The sequence below is a fragment of the Oryx dammah genome, unplaced genomic scaffold, assembly GCF_014754425.2.
Source record: "Oryx dammah isolate SB20612 unplaced genomic scaffold, SCBI_Odam_1.1 HiC_scaffold_2, whole genome shotgun sequence".
Taxonomy (NCBI): Eukaryota; Metazoa; Chordata; class Mammalia; order Artiodactyla; family Bovidae; genus Oryx; species Oryx dammah.
This window is the reverse complement of record NW_024070186.1, coordinates 192,053,121-192,077,976: the sequence shown is the minus strand read 5'-3', so window position 1 is coordinate 192,077,976 and position 24,856 is coordinate 192,053,121. Positions and strand designations below refer to the sequence as shown.

Here is a 24,856-nt window from a genome sequence, read left to right as displayed (position 1 = left end):
ACCTGGCGCCCGGGAGACAGTGCAGAGCCCACCTCAGAGCCGGCCTGGCCCTCGCTGGGACGTGCTTCTGCGCCGCGCTCCCCGTCACCACGTGCCCTGCGGGCAAGCCCCACCTCCTTCACCTGGAAAGCAGGAGCAGAGCAATTGGCTGGAAGGTCTGGGTCTGGTGGAGGCAAGCTTAGGGCTGAGGCTGCTGTACTTCCAACCTCCAAGGAGCCTCTGGGGGCAGCGGGACTGCCAGGGCTCCTGGCCCAGGGCAGAGCCAGCACCAGGAGGCTGGACTGACCCGAGCGGAGGCAGCACTCTCTCAAGGGCAGACTACAACATCCGGCGCTGGGTGCTGCCTGGGAGGGCGCTGTGAGCATGGCCGGCTGGCAGGGAGGCCAGAGTGAGGACAGAGTGCCGAGGTGGGCTGCGAGACCCCCACTGCGAGAACACGGAGCAGACCCAGAGGTTGGACCCCAGCCCAGGGGAGCCTGACAGGAAGGGCCTCCCTGTAAGCACACACACAGAGACACATACATGAACACACGTATAAACACACACGAAATCACAGAGACACACATACTTACATACAGACGCACACAGACACTCGCTGCCCTGGCCAACGCTGTATCACTCTTCGGCCGGGCCGCCTGCCTTGGAAGCCTGACTGTGGGGACACCAGCCCGGCACGATGGGGGCTGTGGTGACCGGCAGCTGGAGGCAGGCACGTGTGGGACCACCCCCCACGTGTGGGACCACCCCCCACCAGCGGGGTGACTCACTGAACCCCACTTCCTCCTCCTCTGTGGAGTGAGCTGAGGTGCCAGCCTCACAGGACCGCTCGGGGCCTCAGGTGACACAGTGGGGGAACCCATGCTGGACAGGTGTGAGGCTCTGTTATCATTTATGCCTTGTCGCTGTGGCATCTTCCTGATGGAGGTACAGGTACATGGGAGAAGCCCCATGGCAGAAGCGTGAATGGCCTCCCTTGTCCCGGCAGGCAGGAGGGTCCCCCCAGCAGCCCAGGTACCTGGGCACAGGCCGGGGGTGGAGACCCGTGTGCTCCCTGGGTCACGGCTCTGCGGGGTGGGGGCAGAAGGCTTCGGGGAGCAGATGCTGCCACATGAGCCAAGCTGGGGCTGGGGCAGCCCTGGCAGGGATGAGAGATGCTGGGGAAGATGCTAGAAGGAACTCGTGGCACCCGAGACTCTAGAAAAGGCAGGCTCCTCAGGCTCACTGGCCTGACGGACATTTTCCAGGCACCTGAAACCTCTGCGTGGTTTGGCAGAGCGTTGGCTGACGGCCTGGCCTGGCCCTGGCCCAGCACCTCGGGGTGTTACAAGTCACAGCTCTGAGGCAGGACCAACACCATGCCAACTGCCCCCCGCCCCCTGGCCCTCACCCGTGCCCTCCTGCCATGAGCAACCCCTCCCTTGATGCCCCCACCCTGCGCCGCCCTCTGCCTGGGGATGCAGCACCCCAGCCTGGCCAGAGCAGCAGGCTGGAGGTGGGCTTACTCTGGCCCTGAGGGTGAGGGTCGTGACTCCTCTGCAGACCTCAGGGGGTCTCCTCCGCAGACTCTGTGGGGGTCAGGCTGTCCCAGTAATAACCCAGTGATAACAGGGCCCTTCTCAGCTCTGGGCCTCAGCCTGCTGCCCTGTAAGGTGGAAACGGAAGGGGTCACTTCCCAGCCCCTCCCTGGCTCATACACAGAGATGACCTCAGGTGGCTCTTGGGTGGGGAGATAGACAAGGTAGCTTGAGACAGGTGTCCAGAGAGGTGGCAGCTGTGGGGTCCCTTCTGGATTTCCAAACGGTGATGGGAGACTCCTGTCTCAGCCCGTGTCCTCTTTGGGTCACCTTCCAGCTGCCCACCTGCCTGCTTTGTGCCCGTGTCCCCTGGAGAAGCAGGGCCCCTGGGAGCTTCACCCGCCCCATCAGAGGGCCCTGAGGGGCAGCAGCCTGGAGAGGGCGGGGGACACAGGCCAGGCTAGCAGCCAGGCCAGCCCCGTAGCCTCAGGGGTGGGTGAGGTCAGGGGAGCCCACAGGGGTCAGAGAGAGCATGGAGCTGGGGTCGGGGGCTGGGGTCAGGTGGGTGAAGGCAGAAGCGGGCAGGCAGATCCTCGACGGGGAGTTAGAACCTGGGCAGCTAGCAATAAGTCCAAGGCCTGGAAACTTTGACTTCTGCTTCCTCAAGACCCTGTTTTGACATATCAAGAGGGATACATTCAGTGGCAAGCAATGTGAACCCAGCCATTGGCAGCTTATTTCTTAGCATTTATTGTTAGTTCAATAAGAAGTCCAGACTTAGTGGTCTTGGGATTGGCTTGGTGACTCAAGAAACCAGACTCCCTCCACAGCCTTCCTCTCCACCTTCTTAGTGAATTGGCTTTTGTCCTCTTGTCAGTCAGTACTAAAGGGTTAGTCACTCAGTCATGTCCAACTCTTTGCGACCCCAAGAACTGTAGCCTGCCAGGCTCCTCTGTCCATGGAATTCTCCAGGCAAGAATACTGGAGTAGGTTGCCATGTCCTTCTCCAGGGGATCTTCCTGACCCAGGGATTGAACCCTGGTCTCCTGCACTGCAGACAGACTCTTTACTATCTGAGCCACCAGAGTGCCTCATGGTCAGTGCCTCATGGTTACAAAGTGGCTGCTGCAGCTCAAAGCCTCCATCCTTATACATTGTTCAAAGGCAGGAAGTAGAGGGTGAAGCTAAGTATCTCAAGAAATTCACTATGTCTCATTGGCCAACACTAGGCTATGTGCCCACCTCCTAGGTACAAGGGAGCTGGGAAAATGAGTAATTGGCCAGTGATGATTCCTTCTCTGGGGCATACTTACTGGCTCACAGTAAGGGTTCTAGAGCCAAGGAAGAGAAAATGGCTGGAGGCCAGGCAACCGCAAATGACTGCTCCATCTTCACTCCCTGCAGCGCCCAAGTTGCCTAAGGATCCTAACCTAGGATCTGATCTAGATTCCTCCCACCCCCTTCCTGGGATAGGCTAGAGCAGCTGTTGGGGATCGTGGGGTAGAAAGCCAGCAGAAAAAAAGTTTCCTGCCTTCCTTCCTCCCCTCCTCCTCAGTTTACACTCTGACTCCAAGGACCAGACCGAGTGGGAGGGAGCCCGAGGGGATTTCCCTGGGTGAGGACTGGTGTCTGGTGCAGGAGGGTGGTGTCCTGGCCAATCAGCCAGGCCACAGTGACGTCATCAGAGCCCCTGAGATGGAAGGCTGGCTGGAGTCTGGTTTTCTCAGCTGAGTCCCCACACCGCCCACTGCTGCCCTCCCCGGTGAGCTCAGCCCAGCAGAGACAGCTCAGTTTCTCCAGGAGGTTCGCCATGGCCAGACCATGGGGGCTTGAACTCCGGAGTAGGCTGCTTCTAACTTGATGGTGCCCGTGGCTCCTCTGCCTGGGTCCACGGGCTCTGTGGGCCTTGGTGTCTGTGAGGGAGGTGCCCCAGGAAGAAGTGAGCTTGGTCTTTTTTGCAGGGGCGAGGTTGCAGGCAGAGGGTCCCTTCGGGGGGCCCGGGAGCCCTACCACGAAAGGAGCCCAGGAGCCCAGTCTGGGTGCCCCCCACCCTGATCCCTCCAAGTCACACTCCCCTTGCTCCTGGCTCCTTCCCGTTACATTTGTTCACCTGGAGGAGTCCTCCCCAACCCACCAAGATGCTGTATCCAACTCGTCCCCCCGACTGGTGACCTTCACCCCCAAACCTGGCCTCTCCTGTGCCGCTGTTTGAATGGTGGCGACCCTACCATCCCCCGAGCCAGGCTAGAGACAGGGCCACCCCTGCCTTGACGTCCTGCCCCCAAGTCCTGGCCACCAGGTCCTGACAGTTTCCACCCCCAGCCTCTCGCGCATGGCCCCGGGGCCCCCATCCCACACACCGACAGCCAAGTCTCCTTGGCCTATCCCCCCAGCTCCACCCCTTGGCCACGGCCGGTCAGCTTCCCAGTGGACGTCCGCTCGGGGGCTGGGCCAGGAATTGTAACCTTCCCCTCCACGAGGAGGTTCCACCCCGAAGCCACTGTATGGCCTGAGCCCGCCGCTCCACTTCTCAGGGCCTCCGTGAAGCTCCACTGAGGCCAGGGCTGCAGCCCAGCTGTGGAGAGGTGGACGAGGCACCACACGGGGTCCTGGCCCCACCGCCGACTGGCTGGGTGACCTTGGGCAAGTCCCTTGCGGTCTCTGAGCCTCTCTTTCCACCTCGCCTCTGGCGTGGCTGCAGTGGCCTTTCTGTGTCATGAGCCCTTGTAAGGACCAGGAGGGGGAGGGGCTGAGAGACAGGGGCCCTGGGGGTTGCCAGAGCCTCATGGGGCAGGAGCCCACCCACCCAATACAGATGGGGGCCTGAGATCTGGGGTGCCACTTTGTTCCCAAGGGTCTCGGGGAACTTCATCACCCAGGCCCCGGGGACGCTGCAGAGCTGGAGGGAGGAGATGCTCAGAAGGACCCTTTCTGTGCGCCCAGGAAACCACAGCCCAGCCCAGGCCTGGGCGCTGTGAAGGCAGCCATTTGTTCCCGTGACTCGCCCCCGCACACCACCCCAGCATCAGCAGGAGTAACTGGGTGCCCACGTGCTGTGCCCCTGATCTTCTGTGGCCCTGCAGGGTCAGTGTTATCACCCCCATTTTGCTGACGGGAAAACTGAGGCCCACAAAGGTCACGATGCTTGCATATCATGGCTATCTAGTGGGAGAGGCAGAATTCGAACCAGCCTGGCTGGTGGCAGGGCCTGAGCCTCCTCCCCCATCACATGGTACTTAATGTGTGCAGGGGCCTGGGGACCGAGAGCGAGGAGGGCGCCCCTCCCCAGGTGGTCCTGACACCCAAAGGCAGGGCCGGTGGTGTTGCTCCAGGATGACTGTACAGGGGCTGGGGGTACACCGCTTCCTCCAGAGAGTCATACAGACTCAGGGAGGAGGGGACAGCTCTCCGGAGTCTCAGAATCCTCCAGGGGCTGGGGGCAGGGACAGCGCTGCTGGAGGGTGCTGCTGGAGCCCCGGCTTGGAGGGGTGGGGAGGTCTCGGTCTCAGCGGCTTGGCGCCTTCAGGGCGGCTGGAGCGCAGCCGGTGGAGGAGACGCGGGGGAGGCCGGTGGAGGCCGAAGTGGCCACCTGTGAACGCACTGTGTGGCGTCTCTGGTGGTTTTTGCGGGGGGAGCTCGGCCGGGTTTACCTTGCATGAGGTCCTCACCCACGGCCGTTGTGGAGGGCTGCAGGAGGGGACGGGGGCAGGTGGAGGGGAGGGGCAGCGGGCTCTAGGCAGGCGGGCTAGCGAGGACCACAGACAGGCCGAAGGCCCCTGGGAGAGCCCCGGGGGCCCATCGGGTCCTCCTGGAATTAAGGTGCCCCAGGACTCTGGTGGTTGGGGTGGGTGCAGGTAGGGTTGGGTGGGGTATAAACCGGGGCTGGAGCTTGGACGCCTTCAGGCAGCAGCATCTGCAGAATTAGACGCCAGCGATTCCACTCCCAGCGGCCCCCAGACAGGCTCGGAGCGCTTTCATCTCCCGGCGGCGCTGAGTCTGAGAATCTAGCTAGATGTGGGGTTCGGATTTCTAAGGCGGGGGGCGGGGTTGGGGGAGACATGAGACACTGGATTTCTTCCTTCCTGTCTGGCAGATCGGGACGGGAAACCAGGCTCCATCTGATATGGCGGGGGAACCCCAGTGCCCCCCTTTTCTGGGGTGGGTGGGTCCACGTGGGTTACCACCTGCCCGCCGGCCCTGCGCGGATCCCGGTGTGCGGCGCCCCCTGCTGGCCTCATTGGGAACAGCCGGACCTCCTGGCTCCCTGCGCTGTGCCGTGCGCTAAGCGGCTCCGGTCCTATCCAGCTTTTTGTGACCCCATGGACTGGAGCCCACCAGGTTCCTGTGTCCATGGGATTCTTCAGGAAAGAATACTGGAGTGGGTTATTTCTTTCTCCAGGGAATCTTCCCAATCCAGAGATCGAACTCACCTCTCCTGCATTGGCAGGTGGATTCTTTACCACTGTGCCGCCTGGGAAGCCCCAAGTACAATTTTGATAAGTGAAAGTGTTAGTCACTCAGTCATGTCTGACTCTTTGCGACCCCGTGGACTGTAGCCCGCCAGGCTCCTCTGTCCGTGGGGTTCTCCAGGCAAGAATACTGGAGAGTCGGTTGCCATGCCCTCCTCTAGGGGATCTTCCCCACACAGGGATTGAACACACATCTCCTGTGGCTCCTGCACTGCAGGCAGATTCTTTACCGTTTGAGCCACAAGGGAAGCCCAAGAGGACTGGAGTGGGTAGCCTATCCCTTCTCCAGGGGATCTTCCTGACCCAGGAATCGAGCTGTGGTCTCCTGCACTGCAGGCAGAGTCTTTACCAGCTGAGCTACCAGGGAAGCCCTCCTGGCTCCCAGGTGCTGTGAATTAGGAAGTGTCTCCCTACTGAGGCTCTGTGTCCTTTTGGGTTTTAACCTCTGCTTTCCTCTTGGGGAGAAGATGGGCTGCTTTCCAGGTGGACCCTGAGTGACTGTGGCCATCTTTGTTTCCCTGGAGCTCCTGCTAAACTCAGGCCCTGAGCAGGGCCCACTTATTCTTTCTTTCTCCTCTTTTTTTTTTCTTTTCTCCTCTTCTTTCCTTCTTTTTCTTTTCTTTCTTTGCCTCTGTCCATCTCTCCCTGCTCGCACCCATCCAGCCAGCCACAAACATTCCCTGACCACACTGTTTGCGCCCTGAACCAGACAGTGTGGGGGACAAGCCTGCCCGGCCCCTCTCTAGGGAAGAACCAGTGAAGTGGGAGTGACCATGGTCTTTATTCAGACAAGCACAGTCTAATCCCAGTGGCGGCAACTCCAGGAGAAAAGTATGGTGGCTCTGAACGTGTCCGCAGGGGCCCTGCCTGAGCTGGAGGGCCGGAGGGCTTCCTGAGGTGGGGGCGGGAGGACATCCCAGTAGGGGGTTGGTGGTCGCACGAGCAGCGGGCGGTGCTGGTCCCCTGGCGCTCACGTCCCTGCTTACCCGTGCCCCGGGCCTGACCTTCTGCCCTTCTCCGGCCCAGGTTCTCCTTCTGGAAGCAGCGGAGCGGCCCTTGGGCCCAGACAATGACCTGCCGACGCCCCAGAACACCCCACCGCCCTGGAACGAGGGTCTCCTCCCTGACGCCATCCCGCTTGCCCACCCTGGGCCCCAGAGAAGGCCCACAGGCCCGGCCGGTGAGTGAGGCCTGCAGGGGGCAAGGAGTTGGCTGGGGGGAAGGCCTCCCAGGGTCTCCACCAGTGGGTCATACACACCCAAAGGGCATTTTAGAAAACTGAGCTAACGTTTAAAACCTGGGGGGTTTCACAGGAAAGTCAGGATTTCTCATTTCTCTTAGAAAAATGGAAGAGCTGGCCATTGGGGTTGGCAGTCCCTTACAGAAACAATTGGCTGGGACTTACCTGGTGTTTCGAGTGCAAGGGATAAGATTCAGTCCCTAAGATCCCACATGCCTTGTGATGTGGCCAAAAAATAATGGAAAAAAAAAAAGGAACAGTTGGCTGCAGCTAAGTCATGGCTGCCCCCACAGATCTCATTCAAACTCTGCAGTCTGCCACAGTTCTCACCACTCCCTACTGTCTCGCAGTCCAGCTACTGTCTGCACTGGCTGCCCTGCTGCCGCTTAGCATCTACACGTAGGCCCCCAGCCCAGCTCATCCTTGACTGGCTCAATTTTACAGCAGCCCCTGTCTGCACACCACCAGCGGTGGGGGCTTACTGCCTCCCCCAGCCTTCTGGGGGACCCCCTCTGGCCCAGAATTCTCTGGCCAGAGTTGGAGGACACCCACTGGCCTATTGCTCTCACTCTTCCCACCACATTGTGAAGTCTCTCTGCAGTCTCTCTCCACTGGACTGAGCTCTGCTCTCTGGGACTGCAGAACAGTAATAGTAACTGTAATACCATAGTCAGGATTGTTGAATGCCTGCTGCATGCCAGGCACTGTGCTGGGACTTTACCCTGAGTGGCGGTGTAGCCGCCACCGTCCATGTGGCTGAACTCCAGGGTTTAAGGCTGAGGTCTCATCTGACTGGTCAGGATCTGTGCTGTGCCAGTTATTCAGGATTTTTATATCACTCTAGTCTGTACAGATATCATGGCTAATCATTCCAGTGAGCTCGTAAAGCTCAGGTTACAGGAGAACTGAGGCTCAGAGAAGTGACCCCTGTGGTCACCCAGCGATCCAGTGCCGTTTTGACTCAATAATTCACAGCCTCACCGGAGCTCTTTGCAGGGGACGCCGTTCCTCCTGCTGTCCCCCAGTTGAGCCCCCAGTTTCTTAGCAATCCTGCCCAGACCCAACTCTGACCCCTCCCCTGCCTGCAGACCCCCAGCAATGGGAGAACTGACCGTCATTGGCCAGTCCCAAGGCCAGGGAGGCAGCAGATACTCTGCAGGCTTCTGAAGGGCCTGGAGGCTGTGTGGAGGGGGAGCTCGGGCTGCTATGGGAGGAGGGGGCATCTTACTTGCCCTGGGTCCACCTGTCTAGCCACTCTCCCCAAAGTCTCACTCCCAGAAGGCCTGTCTTCTTCAAATCCTATGCCTGTCTTCTTTAAATCCTTCTTCTGGGACTGAAGAGGGAGCAGAAGTCAGGGGGAAGTAAGGGGGTTTCTCCTCTTCTGAAGGACCCAGGCCTCAGTGCCCCCTGGAGGGGAGCGAGGAAGCTGGGAGGGGCTTCTGTTCTCCCAAGGCAACTTTCTTCCTATGGGGGGCATGTAGTTCCCAATATGGCCACCAGGTGGAGCACAAACCCTACAAATGGTTACACCTGGGTGCATCCTGGAATCCTAGAGACCAAGTGGGAATCTCTGGAAACTGGCAGCCCCAGGGGGGTCCCCAAAGAGCCCTTCATCTGTTCAGGAAGCAATTTTTGAGCATCCTCCCCAGGCCTAGGCCTTCCTTAGGGAGAAGGGGCTGTCTGCAGACCACACAGTGGGCCTCCTGTCTCTCCATCTACTCTTGCCCACCCTTGGGACCTGGAGATCCCCAGGGGTCAGGCGACCCCTCCAGGACTTCCTGGGGTCTCTCAGGAGGCCTTATTGGGATGATCTTTGCCTGAATCCCAGTCCCCGAGCCTGAGCAAAGAGACAGCAGGACGTGGAGAGAGGGTTCTGACTCGTTTACAGCCTGGTGCTGCTACCTTGAGCAAGGGGCCATGTCTTTTTGAGCCTCAGTTTACCCCACCTGTCAAATGGGAACACAAGTAGCTCTTGAGATCATAGAAGTGAACAGGAGCAAAACTGGTTTGTATACTGTGATGAATGATGTGGTCCCTTTGCCCATGGCAGGTGAGGGGGCAGGTCTGACCAGACAGCAATGTCATCTAGCCTGGAGCCAGTGGAGGCAGCTCAGCCCACAGTGTTCTCAGGCCTCATTTCATTCTATCCACAGGGCCCCCTGGACAGACGGGACCACCAGGGCCTGCGGGTCCCCCAGGATCCAAAGGTGACCGGGGTCAGGCAGGAGAAAAGGGCCCAGCGGGGCCTCCTGGTAAGGACACCCACCCACACACATACCCTGATGTGACTTCGTCCAGTGGGGGAAGGGGGTTGGGGTTTCTCCCCTGTCCAAGCAGGTGAGGCATCCCAGACAGCCTCTTTCTTGTTGGGGCTGATGACTGCCATCTAGCAGGGCTCCAGGTTCCCTTCCTCCCACCGCCACCTCCCAGGGCAGCCTCCTTCCAAGCACTTTGGGGCCTGGTCTCACCAGGGGCTATGGGAAGAGAAGGCTCCAGCTGCGGGGGTGGGGCTGCTGAGGGCTGGAGGTTGTGCTCCGACATGTAAACAACGCCGAGAGGTCACGCAGCTGCTCCTGGACGCTGTCGGGGTCAGGTACGGGGCTGGGCCAGGCTGGCAACCACCCTAGCTGCCCCTACCCCAGGGCTGAGGTCATCTGGCCACAGCGCCCGCTGACTTCACTGACCTGACCTGACCTCCCTGACCTGCCGCCTGGCTGCCCCGAGTCCCCTCTGCACTGGCTGTGGAGGGGAAGTCATTTCATTACATCCCAGGAGAGCCCTCCAGGGAGGCTCTGGGACTAGGGGCCACCACCTTGCCCTCCCGGGTCTATTTCTCATCTCTGTAATGTCAGTCATGAGGCCCGGCCCTCCTGTGACTCCTCTTTTCCCCCCACAGGCCTCTTGGGGCCGCCAGGGCCCCGTGGGCTTCCTGGAGAGATGGGGCGCCCTGGACCCCCCGGCCCCCCTGGCCCAGCAGGCAGCCCGGGGCTCCCTCCAAACAGCCCCCAAGGCGTCCTCTACTCCCTGCAGCCACCGACGGACAAGGACAGTGAGTGTCACGCTTGAGGGCTGGGGTGGGAAGGAGGGCCAGAGTTGGGAGGGTCCACTGCCCCAAAAGAACCCCGTGAAGCAGACTGTCCGTGAGTGGGGCCTCGGCTTTGCCAGGCGGGGGGACAGGGTAGCCTAGGTGGGGGGTGGTCCTCCCCAACCCCAGGTTGGCCCCAGGGGCCTGTCCCTGCCTCTGTGCTCAGCTCCTGCCCCTGGGGTCTGACCCCCTGATGTCCTGAACAGGCGCTGATGGATGGAGCACCTCCCACGTGTGGGACTGTGTGTTTTAACCTCCGGGATACAGCAGTGAGCAAAACGAGTCTCCTGCCTGCCGGGGCCACAGTCTAGCACAAGAGGGCGCCCTTGAGCACACACAGAACCCGCCGCCTGAGCATGGGGGAAGGGCGGGTCCAGGGAGGGCACCCAGAGATGGGGCGGGGGTGGGGCCTGCGGCCCATGAAGGGCGTGGCTTTGTTTAAGGGCCCTGGGAAAAGAGAAAGGTTTTAAGAAGCGGGTGATGAGATTGACTTGGGGTTCTGAGTGGGTGGCATCCCGGGCACCGCGGGGGCACAGGGGCCTCTTGGTCAGCCGTCAGAGAAACCCTCCCCCTCTCCCGCTCCGCGTCCCCCGCCCCCCTCCGCCCCGTCCGCCCCGCTCCCCGGGCAGCGCCGCAGTTAGACCTACGTCTGGATCACAGGGGCCCGCTCCGAGCCTCCGTCTCCCCATCCCTAGAGCAAGAGTGGTAACACATCCTGACGGAGGGGTCCCCAAGAGAGGGCAGACTGCCTGGAGGGCGCAGATGTGAACGTTTAGGAAGAGTGGGGGGGTGGGGTGGGGAGGTGGTGACCCGGTGGAGGCACCTGGTTAGCCAGCACTGAGCAGCTGTAGCAGGCCCACCGGCCAGGAGGCCTATGGAAGGGCTGCCCAGGCTTCTGTGATGGGGGTAGGCGGGGAAAAGGCAGAGGCAGCCACCCCCAGCCCAGATGTTTCCAAGCCTGGCTGTCTGCTTCTGGGTCTGAGGTCACATGGGGCTCACCCTGGAGGGACCCAGGCCACAAGACAGACCCCACCTGGCCCCAGGGCCCCGCAGCTCAGACAAGTGGTCAGGGAGGACTTCCTGGAGGAGGCCCCACAAGAGTGAGCTAGTCAGGTGTTTCAGGATGGGCACGTGGAGTGAAGCCAGGAACAGAGTCTGGCCTGGACGGCGGAGAGGTGAGCAAGGCGGGGTGGGAGTCTCAGGACCTGGAATTTTCAGGAAGAGGTTTGTACTCTAAACAGAGCCCACAGAGTTTCCCCCGCGCTCTGATTTGGCCTCCGTGTTGATGGCTTGACAGTAAAGAATCTGCCTGCAATGCAGGAGACCCGGGTTCTATCCCTGGGTCGGGAAGATCGCCTGGCGAAGGAAATGGCAACCCGTTCCAACACTTTTGCCTGGAGAATCCCATGGACAGAGGAACCTGGCGGGCCCCAGTCTCTGGGGGTCACAAAGAGTCGGACACGGCTGAGTGACTACACACGAGGGATCTCCTCTGAGCCGAGGGAGCAGTAGCTGCGTGAGGCCCAGCAGGGTCGGGGCTGCTCTTCCAGACTCTGGGGGACTCAGCTCTAGCCCCCCAGCCCTGCCGGCCCTGTCCCGTGGGTCACAGGCCACTCTGCCCTTCCCGCAGGTGGAGACGTGCAGCTGGCCTCCGCGGCTGTGGACACAGTGTTGGCGGGTGTCCCAGGGCCCCGGGGTCCCCCTGGCCCCCCAGGTGAGTGCAGAGGGCAGCAGCAGCAGCTGTTCTCCACTGGTACCCACTCCTGGGCTTCACCTGGGCCGGCGGTCTTGAGGGGGCCGGTTGGGGGCTCTCGGCCTTGGCAGGGCATTGGGTCTGCTCCAGCCAGCAGTGGCTTGAGTGGGGGGGCCTGCTGCTCGTCAGTGGCAGCTCCCCTGGGGCTGGGCACCATGTTTCTGGGTGGCCTGACACCCACATGAAGCAGCCCCGGGCCGCCCTCGAGTGAGCCAGAGCAGGGGTCTCTGGGTGCCGGAGGCCTAGGTCCAGGAGGTCTGCACAGGTGATGGTGGGTGGGGAGACTGAGGGAGCTGGTGGCGCAGGTGCCTGGGAGAGACAAGAGGCCCCGGGCCTTCAGGCAGAAAGCAGGGTCCTGGGAGAGGGGATGGGACCCTCACTGGGGGAGGTGGGGTGTTGGGGCAGAGCCAGAGCCCAGATATGTGGCCATCTCCTCTGACAGGTTCTACCCCTGAATGAATGAGCAACAGAGGTCCTGGGCACCCACGGGGGTGGGGGCGCCCTTGATTCGGCTCCAGGCCGGGCACTCATTCCAGTGGTTCAGTGTCTCACGCAGTCAGGAAATACCCACTGAGCACCTCCTACGAGCTGGCCCATGTTCTGGGTTCCTGGGATCCTTAGATAAACAAAAGATTTCTGTCCTCATGGTACTTACATTCTAGTGGAGAAGGTGGCGGTACCCTCAGTGAATCCCGTAGAGTCCCAGAAAGCAGGGCTGGGATCACGGCTGGGCCAGGGTGGCCCCATGTCAAAGGCAGCATTGAGGAGGGCACTGGGAGGGGGTTTGCCTTAGACCGCGTCCAGGCCACCACCCCACCCAGGGGTCACTTTCCTGTAGGTCCTCCCTAGGCATGCCAGGGGGCACTCTGGTACAGGCTAGCAGCCCAGGGGGCACAGAGACCTCACTCTTCCAAATATTCGGGGCATTTAGTCACGAACACCACATCCTGTACTGCACCCGATCCTCTGGGGGCTCCCTGGCCCAGAGGGGAGGCTGCCGTTCAAACCAGTAGTGGCCAGAGGCAGCGGCTGGTCACTGTCAGGGATTTGCCTAAAGAAGAGGCAGGGGTAGGTGCCTGGAAGGCTTCCTGGAAGAGGTGACGCTCAGCCTGAGACTCGTGGGAGTTTGCTGGGATGTGGAGGGGATGGGGACACTCCAGGAGGAAGGAACAGCCACCACAAAGGCATGGACCCAGAGGGACTTTCCAGGAAAGTGTTTGACTGATGAAGGTGGAGGAGGCTGGGCTGAGAGAGACCTGTCTGAAAAGCCACTTGGTGGGGGCTGCTGTGTGGATGGGTGACCACCACTCTGGATGACAGGCAGCAGTTGTAGTAACCCAGGCAAGGACAGGCTCAGGGAGGTGAGGTCTGAGGTCCCGAGGCGGAGCAGCCTCGAGGGAGATTGGCCTGAGGACTGACCGGCTGGGGAGGGGCTGCAGGGAGCCCCCGCCCCCACCGCGTGGATGAAGCTGTGGGAACAGGAGCAGGTTGTGGTGTAGGGGTTGCTGGTGGGGAGAGGGGCTTGCAGTGGGCTCTTTGCTCTGGGGTTGGGCAGGGGGCCGGGGAAGCCACGCCCCCTCCCTCACCATTTATTCACCTCCCCTTTCTGTGCTGCCCAAGGAGACAGACCCAGGGCGGGGCCCGGGGTGGGAGGGTGGGAGGGCCCCTCTCCAGAGCTGATGAGGGGGCAGGGGACGTCTCCGGCTCCAGGTGACCATCTGTGACTCTGCCGGCAGGGCCTCCTGGACCACACGGCCCCCCTGGACCCCCGGGTGCGCCTGGATCCCAGGTAAGGTCTCGCCCTCTGGCGAGGGTGAGGGCACTGTTTCCCCAGGAAGGGAGTAACCGGGCTTCTTACCAGCACAGTTGCTCAGGAAGGAACCAGCCCACCTGACTGGTCCCTACCTGGGTCCAGGTGGGCCCCAGGGGAAGGCAGGCATGGGATCATGGTTTTCTTAGCAACAACAGCCCTTTGCTGCCCACCCTACCTGAGCTCCAGAGAAGTTAGCATCATTCCCATTTCATAGATGAGCTAACCTGAGGCCATGCAGGCAGTGTGTGGAGCTGGGCCAGGATCACAGCCAAGGCCAATCTTCAGTGAGAATTGCCTGTGGTCAGGGGGGCACTCTGAAGCCTGATGGTGCAGTCCCAACCCTCAGCTTGCTTTGCCTCCTCAGCTGTGTGACCGTGGACAGAAAGACAGCCTCTCTGGGCTCCGGCTCCTTGGCTGCTAAGAAGGGGCCTCCCTGGTGGGTTGTTACAGGGAGTGAAAGGGAAATGAAGTGCCAGGGGGAGTGTTTTGTGCTGCAGGGCCCCAGCGGTCTGGGGGGGCGTCACACAGAGGAGGCGGGGACTTTGGACACCAAGGCAGGAAGGGTTGTGTTTGGGGGTGTCTGCACAGAGCTTCTGGCAGCTCATCCAGACCGAGGGCTTCAGGTTCCTTGCGGGGCGGGGGTGACTGAGAAGCGGGGTTCCCACTGCAAGGCTAGACAGCTCACCCCTGACAAAAGGGCAGGAGCAGGTGTGAGGCTGACAGAGGCTCTCGTGAGAAGGGCTGGGGGCAGCAGGACCCCCTCCAGAGGCCCAAGCCCACAGCGACAGGCAAGGTCAGAGAGGATGGTGTGCCCGACCCTTCCCCCACCTACCTGCTCGTGCCAACTCCTTTCAGGGTCCCCATCATGTTATTCCAGCAGTGACGGGGACGTGGAGGCTCAGAGAGGTTCTGTCGTTTGCCAGAGTCACCCAGCAGGGGAGCAGAGCGGAGGCCCGGCAGGGCCGGGGTCACTCCAGGTCCCACTCTGGCTTTCTCGGGGTCCCTGCCCTCTGCTAGCAGGTAGTTGACAGCGGAGGCAGATGTGATAGAGAGTAACTGGGGCGGGACCTACAGAGACAGGAGAGGGGTGGCCAGAGCGGGGTGACAGACAGGAGAACGTGAGGCTTCGACTGAGACCCGAGGAACCAGAAAGGAGCAGTCACGCAAAGATGCCAAGAGCATTGCAGGTAAAGGGAAGCGTAAGTGCAAAGGTCCTGGGGCCAGGAAACGCCAGGCAGGTCCTGAGCGAAGGCGCATGTCGGGGGAGGTGAGGTGGGAGGGAAGTGGGCAGGGGGATACCTGCAGAGCTGATGCGTGGCCCTGGGTCACAGTGAAAGGGGGGCTTATCGAGTGTCAGGGAGGGAGCGTCCAGGACCCCATTTTAATCTTTCCAGGGCCCCTCTGGCTGTGGCTTGAGGAGTGGAAGGCGGGGGCGGGGGAGTGGAGCAGGGAGACCTGGGAGGAGGCTGGGGCAGCGCAGAGGAAACAGACGTATCTAGAAAGTGGGCCTGACAGGTCTGGCTGATGGAATAAATCCAGTGAGGGCGGGAAGCGGAAGGTTAACTGCGAGGTGCTTACAGGAGCAGCTGTGGACCGCAGAGCCATTTCATGGAAAAGAGAGACTGCAGGGTGGGGGCCGCACAGCTGGGCGCGGGGGAGACCAGGAGTTCCACTCTGGAGAGGTTGAGTGGGGGTGCCTCTTGGCCGGCCAGGTCGGGGTGCTGGAGGACGGCTCGATGCGCAGGTCTGGGGCTCCAGGGAGCTTTCTGACTGGGCCTCAGTGCTGACCGGGAGCCCACGCCGGGACCCTCGCCTTCACCACTAGTAGGAGTAGCGTTGGTGGCTCAGTTGTGTCTGATTCTTTGCAACCCCATAGACTGTAGCCTGCCTGGCTCCTCCAGGCTCCTCTGTCCCTGGGACTTCCCAGGCAAGAATTCTGGAGTGGGTTGCCATTCCCTTCTCCAGGGGATCTTCCTGACCCAGGGATTGAACCCAGGTCTCCTGCATTGGCAGGTGGGTTCTTTACCGTCTGAGCCACCAGGGAAGCCTGAGACCCCACTGCTGTCACTCATTCGCGGAGGCCCTTTCCGAGTGCTGGGGGGCTGTGTGCGTGGCCATCCACTCCCTTTCTCCAGGGGCCTCCCTGGTGGCTCCAACTGTGAAGAACCTGCCTGCCAGTGCAGGAGACACAGGAGACTTGAGTCTGATCCCTGGAGAAGGTGATGGCAACCCCGTCTAGTGTTCTTGCCTGGAGAATCCCATGGACAGGGGAGCCTGGGGGGCTGCAGTCCAGAGCCTGGGGGCTCTCTCGCAGAGAGTCGGACATGACTGAGCATGCACGCGCACACGTGCCTTCTCCAAGTGATGACCATACTTGGCATTGGCCCATTTCACAGACGAGAAGACAGAGGACTCGGTGGAAGCCCACGGTCATCCACTGGCCAGTGGCGGGGGCTCCAGGAGCAGACGGGCCCCCGCTGTGGCACCCCTCATTTCCTCTCCCGCCCACCTTCCTCCTGTCCTGTTTTTCAGCTGTCTGGAGCCCATTGCAGGGAGGGGGCATGCAGAGGACTAAGGGGTTGTGAGGGGCAAAGCCTAACTTGCTTTGTCTGATTTTCTGCAGGGCCTGGCTGGAGAGCGGGGTCCCACGGGACCGTCTGTAAGTGTGGGGCCGTGTGTGTGGGCCACCCCCAGGGTGATGGGCTTGGGTGCAGGCGCAGGGTACCAACTGGGTGGGTGTCTGCCCCAGGCAGCCTGGCTGAGCTCAGGCCTCCAGCCTCCCCGGGCATGGCCAGATCCAGCCCAGCCAGGGTGGAGCAGAGGGAGAGAATTGGGCAACCTGGGTGCAGTGCTGGCTGCCCAAGTTGGGAAGGGGTGACTTTGGGAAGTGGAACACCCCCCCGGACATATGAAGTAAGGACTGAAATAGCCTCCTGTTGAAGGGCTCGGATGAGAGTCCTGAGGTTCTTCTGGGGAGCCCAGGCCCCTGGGTTAATGTGCTTTGTGACCGGTAGAGTCCCTTGCTTTCTCTGAACTTCCCAGGAATAGATATAGACAGCTGACCACTCAATTCCCATCTTAAAAATAAGAAGTCATAAGACTCAGCCCCTAACTCCAGGGCCAAGGAAGTGGGCACGTGCCCAAGTCTTATGTCAGAGGCACGAGGCTGGGGGAGAAGGTGAGTTCTTTGCTGAGCGTCTTCTATGTGGAGGCCCTCTTCATCCATAGTGGGTTTAAGCTTCACAGTGCCCCCACGAGGTGGTGCTTTATTTTCCCTCTTTGCCAGAACTGGCAGCTGAGGCCCAGAGAGGTTAACCAGCTTGCCCAAGGTCATACAGCTAGACCAAAGTAGAGCCAAGATTTAAACCCAGGAGTGTTAGCCTCCAAAGGCAGGCCTTCCCCAACCTTGTTATTGAGAGTGATTTATTTAATCCTCCTAATAGCTCTGTGAGGCAGGCACTGTTATTATCCCCATTTTGGAGACGGAAAAACTAAGGCACAGAGAGGTAAAGTCACATAAGAGTAACTGGCCTCCTAGGTGTTATTGTGAGGCTGATATTACTGGCCCCGTTTTATTTATTTATTTAAATTTTAATTTTTTACATTTTATTTATTTATTTTGGCTGCTCTGGGTCTTTGCTGCAATGCATAAGTTCTCTAATTGCAGTGCGGCCTGTGAGATCTTAGTTCCTTGACCAGGAACTGAACCCACGTCCTCCTGCACTGGAAGGTGGATTCTCAACCACTGGACCAACCAGGGAAGTCCCTGGCCCCAATTTTAGAGTCAGGGAAACAGAGGGGAAGGGCAGGGCACTTGATCCCTGAAAGGGCCAGAACCTGAATTCCAACCTGACTCCTCCCTCCCTAGAAATAGAATTAAGCCCCTAAAGTCAAGCCCATGCTGGCCTGTGCAGAGGTCCCGGGTAGAGAAGCTGGGCACCCATCATTGACTGCGTGACTTTCTTCCCAGGGGGAACCTGGCGGGAAGGGGGAAGAGGAGGAGAAAGCCGCCGCTGAGGTAACTGTGCCCCTGGGTCCGTGCTTCCCTCCTGCCCCCTGGCTGTGTCCTTGCAGGACAGTCCAGTAGGGCTAGACCAACACCTCTTCCTGAGCGGGGCATCAGCCACAGGACGTGTGGGGGCCCACCCGGCGGGGAAGGCAGTGGAGTGAATAGTGACTGCAGCCCGGAGTAAAGTCAGCTGCAGTTGGGGAGCATAGATGGGATGACTGGCCCAGGCCCTGAGGGTGGGGGTGACCCCGCTGGAGAGGGTGGAGGAGCCACGGACCTGCTGATGAGACCCTCTGTTTGAAGGAGGCCTCAGGCTGTGGGGTCTCTCTCCAGGGATAGGACCCTCCCATGACAGTGCCTGGCGCACGGACGTGCCCAGCGTCACAGTGCTGGTGGACTGAAGGGTGTGTGGGCAGGTGGAGAGCTGGCTGGTGGATGTGGGAGAGGATGGATGGAAGAGGAAGGTTGGGAGCACACAGCGGCCAGAGCAAGACAGGGCAGGGTGGGGGCATGGATGGAGCACAAGCGTGGCTGTAGGGACCATACCTTCTGGGAAGCAGAGGGGAGGCTGGCTTCCCAGGATGGCTGGCTACCCATCCTTCTCAGGATGATGAGAAGGGAGCGAGGCCGGTGGGGCAAGCTGAGAATGAGTCACCTGGTGTGACAGGGCTCAGCCAGACATCCAGCACAGCAAGCATGCAGCACCCCCTGAGTGAGCTTGGGGAGATGCTAAGCCGGGAGTTGGGGTGTCTGGAGAGACGGGCAGTGGGCATTGGAGTTGGGCAGCTGTTTGAGGCAGGCTGAGCTGGAGCAGGTGAAGCTGGGATCAGAGGACCTTCCTGATCCTTATGGGATTAGATTAATGGAGGAGACAAGATGACAAGGTCACTTTGAAAAAAATGTGTCCTGACACATTAGGTCCTTATGGGATTAGAGAAGGGGGAAGAGGCTGGAACCATGGCAGCCATGGTGGGCACAAGAGGCAGTGGGAGGAATGAATGCTGGGGTCACTTGTGATGGAAGGCTGAGAGGGTACCCACGACTTCCCCCTGCCCAGTTTCATCAGCGTGCCTCCTGTGGCCACTGCTCCTCACTGGGGACACCCCCATCCCAGACACTACGCAGAGCCCAGCTTCTTGTGGTCTTTGACGGGAAGAGCGCTCTTGTGTAACAGTAGCACGCTCTCCGGTTTTCTTCGGCTTTAAGCTCAATTAATCCGAGTGTCATGACAGAGCTGTCCTGCTCCACCAGCCAAAAAGGTTCCTGTTTGCTGCTGACGCCAGGGCGGGGCTTTGCCTCTCAACCATCGCTTTTTTTTTTTTTTTTTCAAAGTGACCTTGTCATCTTGTCTCCTCCATTAATCAGCCTATTCACGTGTCCTGACACACGAGGCCCTTCGCCATGTGTAGGCCGGGTCCCAGGAACGCAGAGGCGCCACCTTTGTGCCCTCCCACGGGCCTTCCGGAAGCCTGGGCTCTGCCCTCGGGTGGGTGGGACCGGGAAGGAGACCAGCAAAGCGCCTCCCACCATGGGCCCGTATGAGGTGCTCTGCCCACAGCAGGATATGTTCTGGAAAGAAGGGCACACAGGGAGGTAGCTGGCGGCCACAGGAGCAGGCGAACTCAGGCTGGAGGCAGACAGGCCTGTGTGAAGCCCCGGGCTTGGCCATTTCCGGCTTGTCCGCTTCCAGGCTGTGGGGCCGCAGGACTCTGGTCACCCTGTCTGGGCTTCAAGTTCCGTCTGTGAACTAGAGTTCGAACCTCAGCCCTGGTGCCGGGGTGTCTCTTATCTGTGGTGGCTGTTGTGTTGACGATGGTGACAAGAGGGAAGTGGAGGGCTGGGACTCTGGAGCAGGGCGGCCATGACCCCACGGCTTCCTCCACCCCAGGGCGAGGGGGTGCAGCAGCTGCGGGAGGCCCTGAAGATTTTGGCCGAGAGAGTGCTCATCCTGGAACACATGATTGGGATCCACGGTGAGCGGTGACCCGGGCCGCCGAGTCCAGCATCTCCCTCCGCCCCGCCTCCCCTGCTGCCCTCGCTGTGCTGCCTCTGGTCCCCTCTCTCCCTGCCCTGATGGCCCCGCACTTGGCTGCCAGTCTGCCCCTGTCCCACCCCTGCTCAAGAACCCTCCGTGGCTCCCTGCTGCCCGAGACCAACATACAGCTCCAAAGTCCCTTCCCTAGCACAGCCTGGTGTCCGGTGACTCAGCCTTCATCCAGGCGCTCCGGGCCCCTCCCACCTCCACACCTCTGCTCAGACTGGTCCCTCCGCCTCCTGAACACCAGCTCCAGCCTCAGGGCCTGCTCTAGGATTTCTTCCTCTGGGAAGCCGCCCTCCTGTCTTCTCCCTGTGCTCCGCTGAGCCTTCTGTTTCCTTATGGGGTGGGGTGTCTATATCTCTGGCACCTCTGCAGTGCCTGGAACCTGGCCCTGGTCAGCATTGTTTGAAGAATGAATGAATGAGTAAATGGTGAATAAGTAGACAGGTGAGTGGGAGACTGAATGAATGGGTGAATGAATGGATGAATGGGTGAATGAATGGGTGAATGGGTGAATGAATGGGTGAATGAATGGGTAAATGAATGAATGAATGGGTGAATGAATGAATGAATGGGTGAACGAATGGGTGAATGAATGGGTGAATGGATGAGTGAATGAATGGATGAATGGATGAATGAGTGGATGAATGGGTGAATGAATGGGTGAATGAATGGAGGAATGAGTGAATGGATGAATAAATGAGTGAGGGATTGAATGCATGAAGACTAGATGCTGGCAGCCGCTTTGTCTGCCCTCACTGGGCACAGAGCTTCCCTGGCTGGCAGGACTGGAAGTGAAGGGGCTTCGCGGGCTCCGGAGGCCCTGCATGAGCCCACCCTCCTGCTTTCCTTCCAGATCCCCAGGCCACCCCTGAGGGGGGCTCTGGCCAGGACGCTGCCCTGAGAGCCAACCTCAAGATGAAGCGCGGAGGCCCCCCACCCGATGGCTCCCTGGCCACCCTGCTCGGGCCCAACCCCGGGCAGAGGAGCGCTGGCCGGGCCAGTGGCGGGAAGTAAGAAGCCAGCTCTCCCAGAGGAGCCCCGGCTCCGCCAGAGACCCCGCCCCGAGGCCGATGCTGCTGTCGGCACTGAGGACGCCCCGAGTGGGACTGGGCTCCAGGCCTGGGTGCCTGTCAGGGACACTGGCTCCCGGGGGCCTTGGGGACATATGGCAACGCCAGAGGCGGGGGCCAGAGGGGCCCAGCGCCCCCGGCCGAGCCCTGCCCTGGTCCCTGCCCTCCCCACCCCCACTCCCTGCTGGAGACGGGGTCTGGTGGCTGGGTGGGGTGCAGGAATCGTCATAATACTCATTTACTGGGTCCCTGAGCCGTCTGGGCCCATCCGAGGAACTTCCCTACATTGTCTCATTTAACCCTTAGGACGTAGGCTTGTTCCCCCCACTTTACATGGGGGCAGAGGCTGGGAGAGGATCACCTGCCCAAGGCCCCTGGACTGTGGAGGACCGGGGCAGGATTTGAACCTGTGTTCTCTCTACCTGCCAGCTCCCCTCTTCACGGGGACACTCAGACGGGGCAGGCGCTGGGCCGGCCGGTCCCGGAGGCTCCAGCCGGGAAGGAGGGCAGGCCCTGCCCTGCTCGAGACCCTGGGGACCCTCCGACCTCCTTCCTTGACACCCCTCCCTGAGCTCGGGGGTCTGCTTCACAGGTGGGGAGGTGGGCAGCTTGGCCTGTAGCTGCTCTTGGAGGCCAGGGAAACCTTGAATAAACCCCTGACAGTCAGCGGACTTGGAGACCATGAGAGAGGAGCGTTGGGGGTGCCAGGATCCTCAGACTGAACTGACATCGCCCCCCCCCTCCCCCCCCCCGCCGCATCCTAATCCCTCTGACCCCACCCACCCGGCCAGGGCCTCCCATCACTGAGAAGCGAGGAGGAGGGTTGAATGGGACGGTGCACGCTGGGGGCGTTCCTCCAGCCCCGGCCTCTCCCAGACTTGCTGAGAACCAGCAGGGTTAGGGGTAGAGTGGCCTCTTTGAGTTACAAGGCAAGTCCTGTGTCCCAAGGAGAAGGAGGGGTTGCCACCTGGTCCCCAGACACTCCATACTTGGTCCTGCGGGCCCAGCCTGGCTCCGGTCCCGGGTCCCGGTGCCCCAGAGCAGCTCAGACCACAGCCCTCGAGGCCTCCCGGGCGTCGGGTCCTCGCTGCCCTGGACCCGCCCCGGTGCTCCTCCCTTGCCATCGGCCTCAGCAGCAAACGCAGACATTCCCAGGTGCTGGCGCCGCCCCGGGGTCTCTCCTTGTGGCAGGAGTGACTTGTCCCCACCGCCCTTGGTGCTACTGGGAGGCTGTGCCCCCTCCCTCTGGGTCCTGGTAACCTCTCCCTGCCCTCGAGGCCTGGACTGCCCCTCGGGAGGCAGGGCTGGCTGGGTGGGGCCAGGATGTGGCTTCTCACAAGCCTGTCTTCACGGAGGGGCGGCAACCCTCTGACAATAAAGGTGCTCTCACCCTGTGGTCCGGTGTCACGTGGTAGCTGGCCGTTGGGGAGGCCGGGCCAGCTTCGGCCAGGCCCAGCCCCGGGGGGTCTGACGGGAGCCCCTGGGAGTCGAGGGGAACACAAGGCCCCGAGACAGGGTGGCCTGGCTCTGCCCCCTGGGAGCCCCATGAGGCGGGCTAGGAAAGCGAGGGGCGCTCTTCAGAGGCCACCCCACCCTCCAGTCTAGGCTGGGCCCTGGGCCAGCTCTGCTAGTGGGAGAGTGAGGTGGGGAGGGTGCTGGGCCCTGGGCAGAGAGACCCATACCTGCCACGCTCCTGCCTCGGGCCTGGGGTCCTGGACTTTTTTGCCTGGGCCCAAGTTCAGGTGGTGGCCCTGGGTCCGTCCCCTGAGTCCTCAGCCGAGGTCGGGGACTGGCTGAATGCTGCCCAGGGCTTCCTGCAGGCCCTGTCCCACCAGAACTCAGGGCCTTGCTGGGCCCACCGCCCCCGCACACGCTCTGACGGCAGCCCCCTTCCCACAGCAAGACTGTGTGTTTCCAGCTGGAAGTGTCCGGCTGAAGCAGGAGCCAGGGACCCGGTCTGGGAAGACCCTAAACACTGGAGGGGGAGATGCCAACCCAGAGGGGACGGGCGGCTGTGGCCGCTTCTCACTGTCACTCCGGCCTCCCCCTTCCACCTGGATGGTGGCATGACCTTTCTGAAGAGCACGCGGGCAGCAACCCCTTTACTCATGAATAGTGGTGGCCCCTTGTTCCTGCTTCACGAGCTGTCACTGTCATCCAAGCCTGCATCCTCCTGGCTGCTAGCCGCACGGAAGCACCACCTGGTCTTGTCTCTGTAACGCCTGTGGTTGCAAGTGCCCCGCAAGGAGCTTTGTGCCTGCAGGGAGTGGGAGAGAACAGGACACAGGGGGTCAGGGTGTCTGGGGCTCACAACCCATGGGGATCACAGCTCTTGGCTTCGGGCGAGAGCCGCAGACGCATCGCCTCCTCTGACACCCTTGCCCCTCAGCTGGCTCAGTCCCTCTAGTCCTTGGTTCTGTCGTGACCATGAGTGTCCATGCTGATGTGTGGAGGCCCTAACCTGCTCAGCCTGCAGGTCCCGCGATGGATTTGAACAGTGAGGCATGTCACCTGGAGTGCCCCTGGGATCTGGGATGGGGCTTCCAGGGCAGGCCCCCTTCCTCTGCCCATCTCCCCACAGCCCCTGGAGAGGGGGTTCCTAAGGGTCAGCCCAGTGCAGGGGGCAGGCATCCCTGAGCCCCCACCCCACCCCCCTGCCTGCAGGGTCCACCCAGGGGGATAAGGAGGGAGAATTGGCTCAGCCTCTCCCCCGGCTCAGCTCGCCATATCCCTGCCACCCTAAGGGCACACCCGCCCTCTCTCCAGGCACTGCCTCCTGTGCCCTGGTGTCCAGATCAAATCAGAATGGGGCGGACAGCTCTTCACTAACACCTTCCCTTCCAGGCCCACTCCCGCAGGGTCCTGAGCAGCCCTAGTCGGTGGGACCCTCTTCTCCCCACCCCCCAGCCTGGCTGAGCCTGGGGGAGCAAGTCACCGAAGGACGCAGACTCAGGGCCCTGACTTGGACCCCCCTCTCCCTGGGTCTCCTGGGCAGGGCAGGTGTGGGGCTGGGAGTCTGGGCCTGGACGCAGTTCCCCCACTCACAGCCAGGAATCCCTGCCAGCCCTACCTTAGTCAGCCAGCAGCCAAAGCAGAAATTCAGGATGCCCTAGGTCAGACGGTGGCTCAGCTGGTAAAGAATCTGACACCTGGGTTCGATCCCTGGGTTGGGAAGATCCCCCAGAGGAGGGCACGGCAAGCCACTCCAGTATTCTTGCCTGGAGAATCCCATGGGCAGAGGAGCCTGGCGGGCTCCAGTGCATGGGGTCACAAAGAGTCAGACACGCCTGAACAACTAACACTTTCACTTTCAGGTCAGACAGTGACTCTTGGCAAGTGCCTGGATGTGGTGGCCACAGTGTGGGAGGGACTCCAGCTGTGCTGACCTTCAGCGGCTCCCACCGGGTCAGCGGCACCTGTGGTTAAAACATCCAAAGGCCCCTGTGCTGACTGACCACAGCTCCCCGCATGCCCCCGCCATCCCGACCTCTCCTCTAGCCTCCCTGGAATCTAGGACCTGGCTCCAGCGCCAGGGACAGAACCTATGGTGATGCATGGACTCCTCTGCTACACTGATCATAAAATATTTTTAGTGTCTCTCCTGACACAGGCAATGAGAAGCTGATGGCAGAGCTAGGGGCCAGAGGGTACTTTTGCCTCTGCCTGGGGGAACATGATGGCCTCAGGCAGAAATTCATTGCTGATGTGCTGCCTTGGGGCTTCCCTGGTAGCTTGGATGGTAAAGAACTCGCCTGCCAAGGCAGGAGACAAGAGATGCAGGTTCGATCCCTGGGTTGGGAAGATCCTCTGGAGGAGGGCATGGCAACCCACCTCAGTATTCTTGCCTGGAGAATCCCATGGA

At 61.0% G+C, this 24,856-nt stretch overlaps 1 protein-coding gene across 2 annotated transcripts in view; it reads left to right on the top strand.

Moving 5' to 3' along the window:
• COL26A1 (collagen type XXVI alpha 1 chain) overlaps positions 1–22,390 on the top strand; it is a 165,984-nt gene extending 143,594 nt beyond the window's left edge. For both annotated transcript variants that reach the window (XM_040261834.1, XM_040261825.1), the window contains exons 5-13: positions 7,010–7,163; positions 9,377–9,475; positions 10,120–10,272; positions 11,939–12,022; positions 13,798–13,850; positions 16,498–16,533; positions 17,845–17,892; positions 19,772–19,856; positions 20,778–22,390. In XM_040261834.1, the coding sequence (XP_040117768.1) occupies positions 7,010–7,163; positions 9,377–9,475; positions 10,120–10,272; positions 11,939–12,022; positions 13,798–13,850; positions 16,498–16,533; positions 17,845–17,892; positions 19,772–19,856; positions 20,778–20,938 (873 nt within the window). In that variant the 3' untranslated portion in view covers positions 20,939–22,390. The remainder of the gene's footprint in view (positions 1–7,009; positions 7,164–9,376; positions 9,476–10,119; positions 10,273–11,938; positions 12,023–13,797; positions 13,851–16,497; positions 16,534–17,844; positions 17,893–19,771; positions 19,857–20,777) is intronic.
• Positions 22,391–24,856: the final 2,466 nt, after the last annotated feature.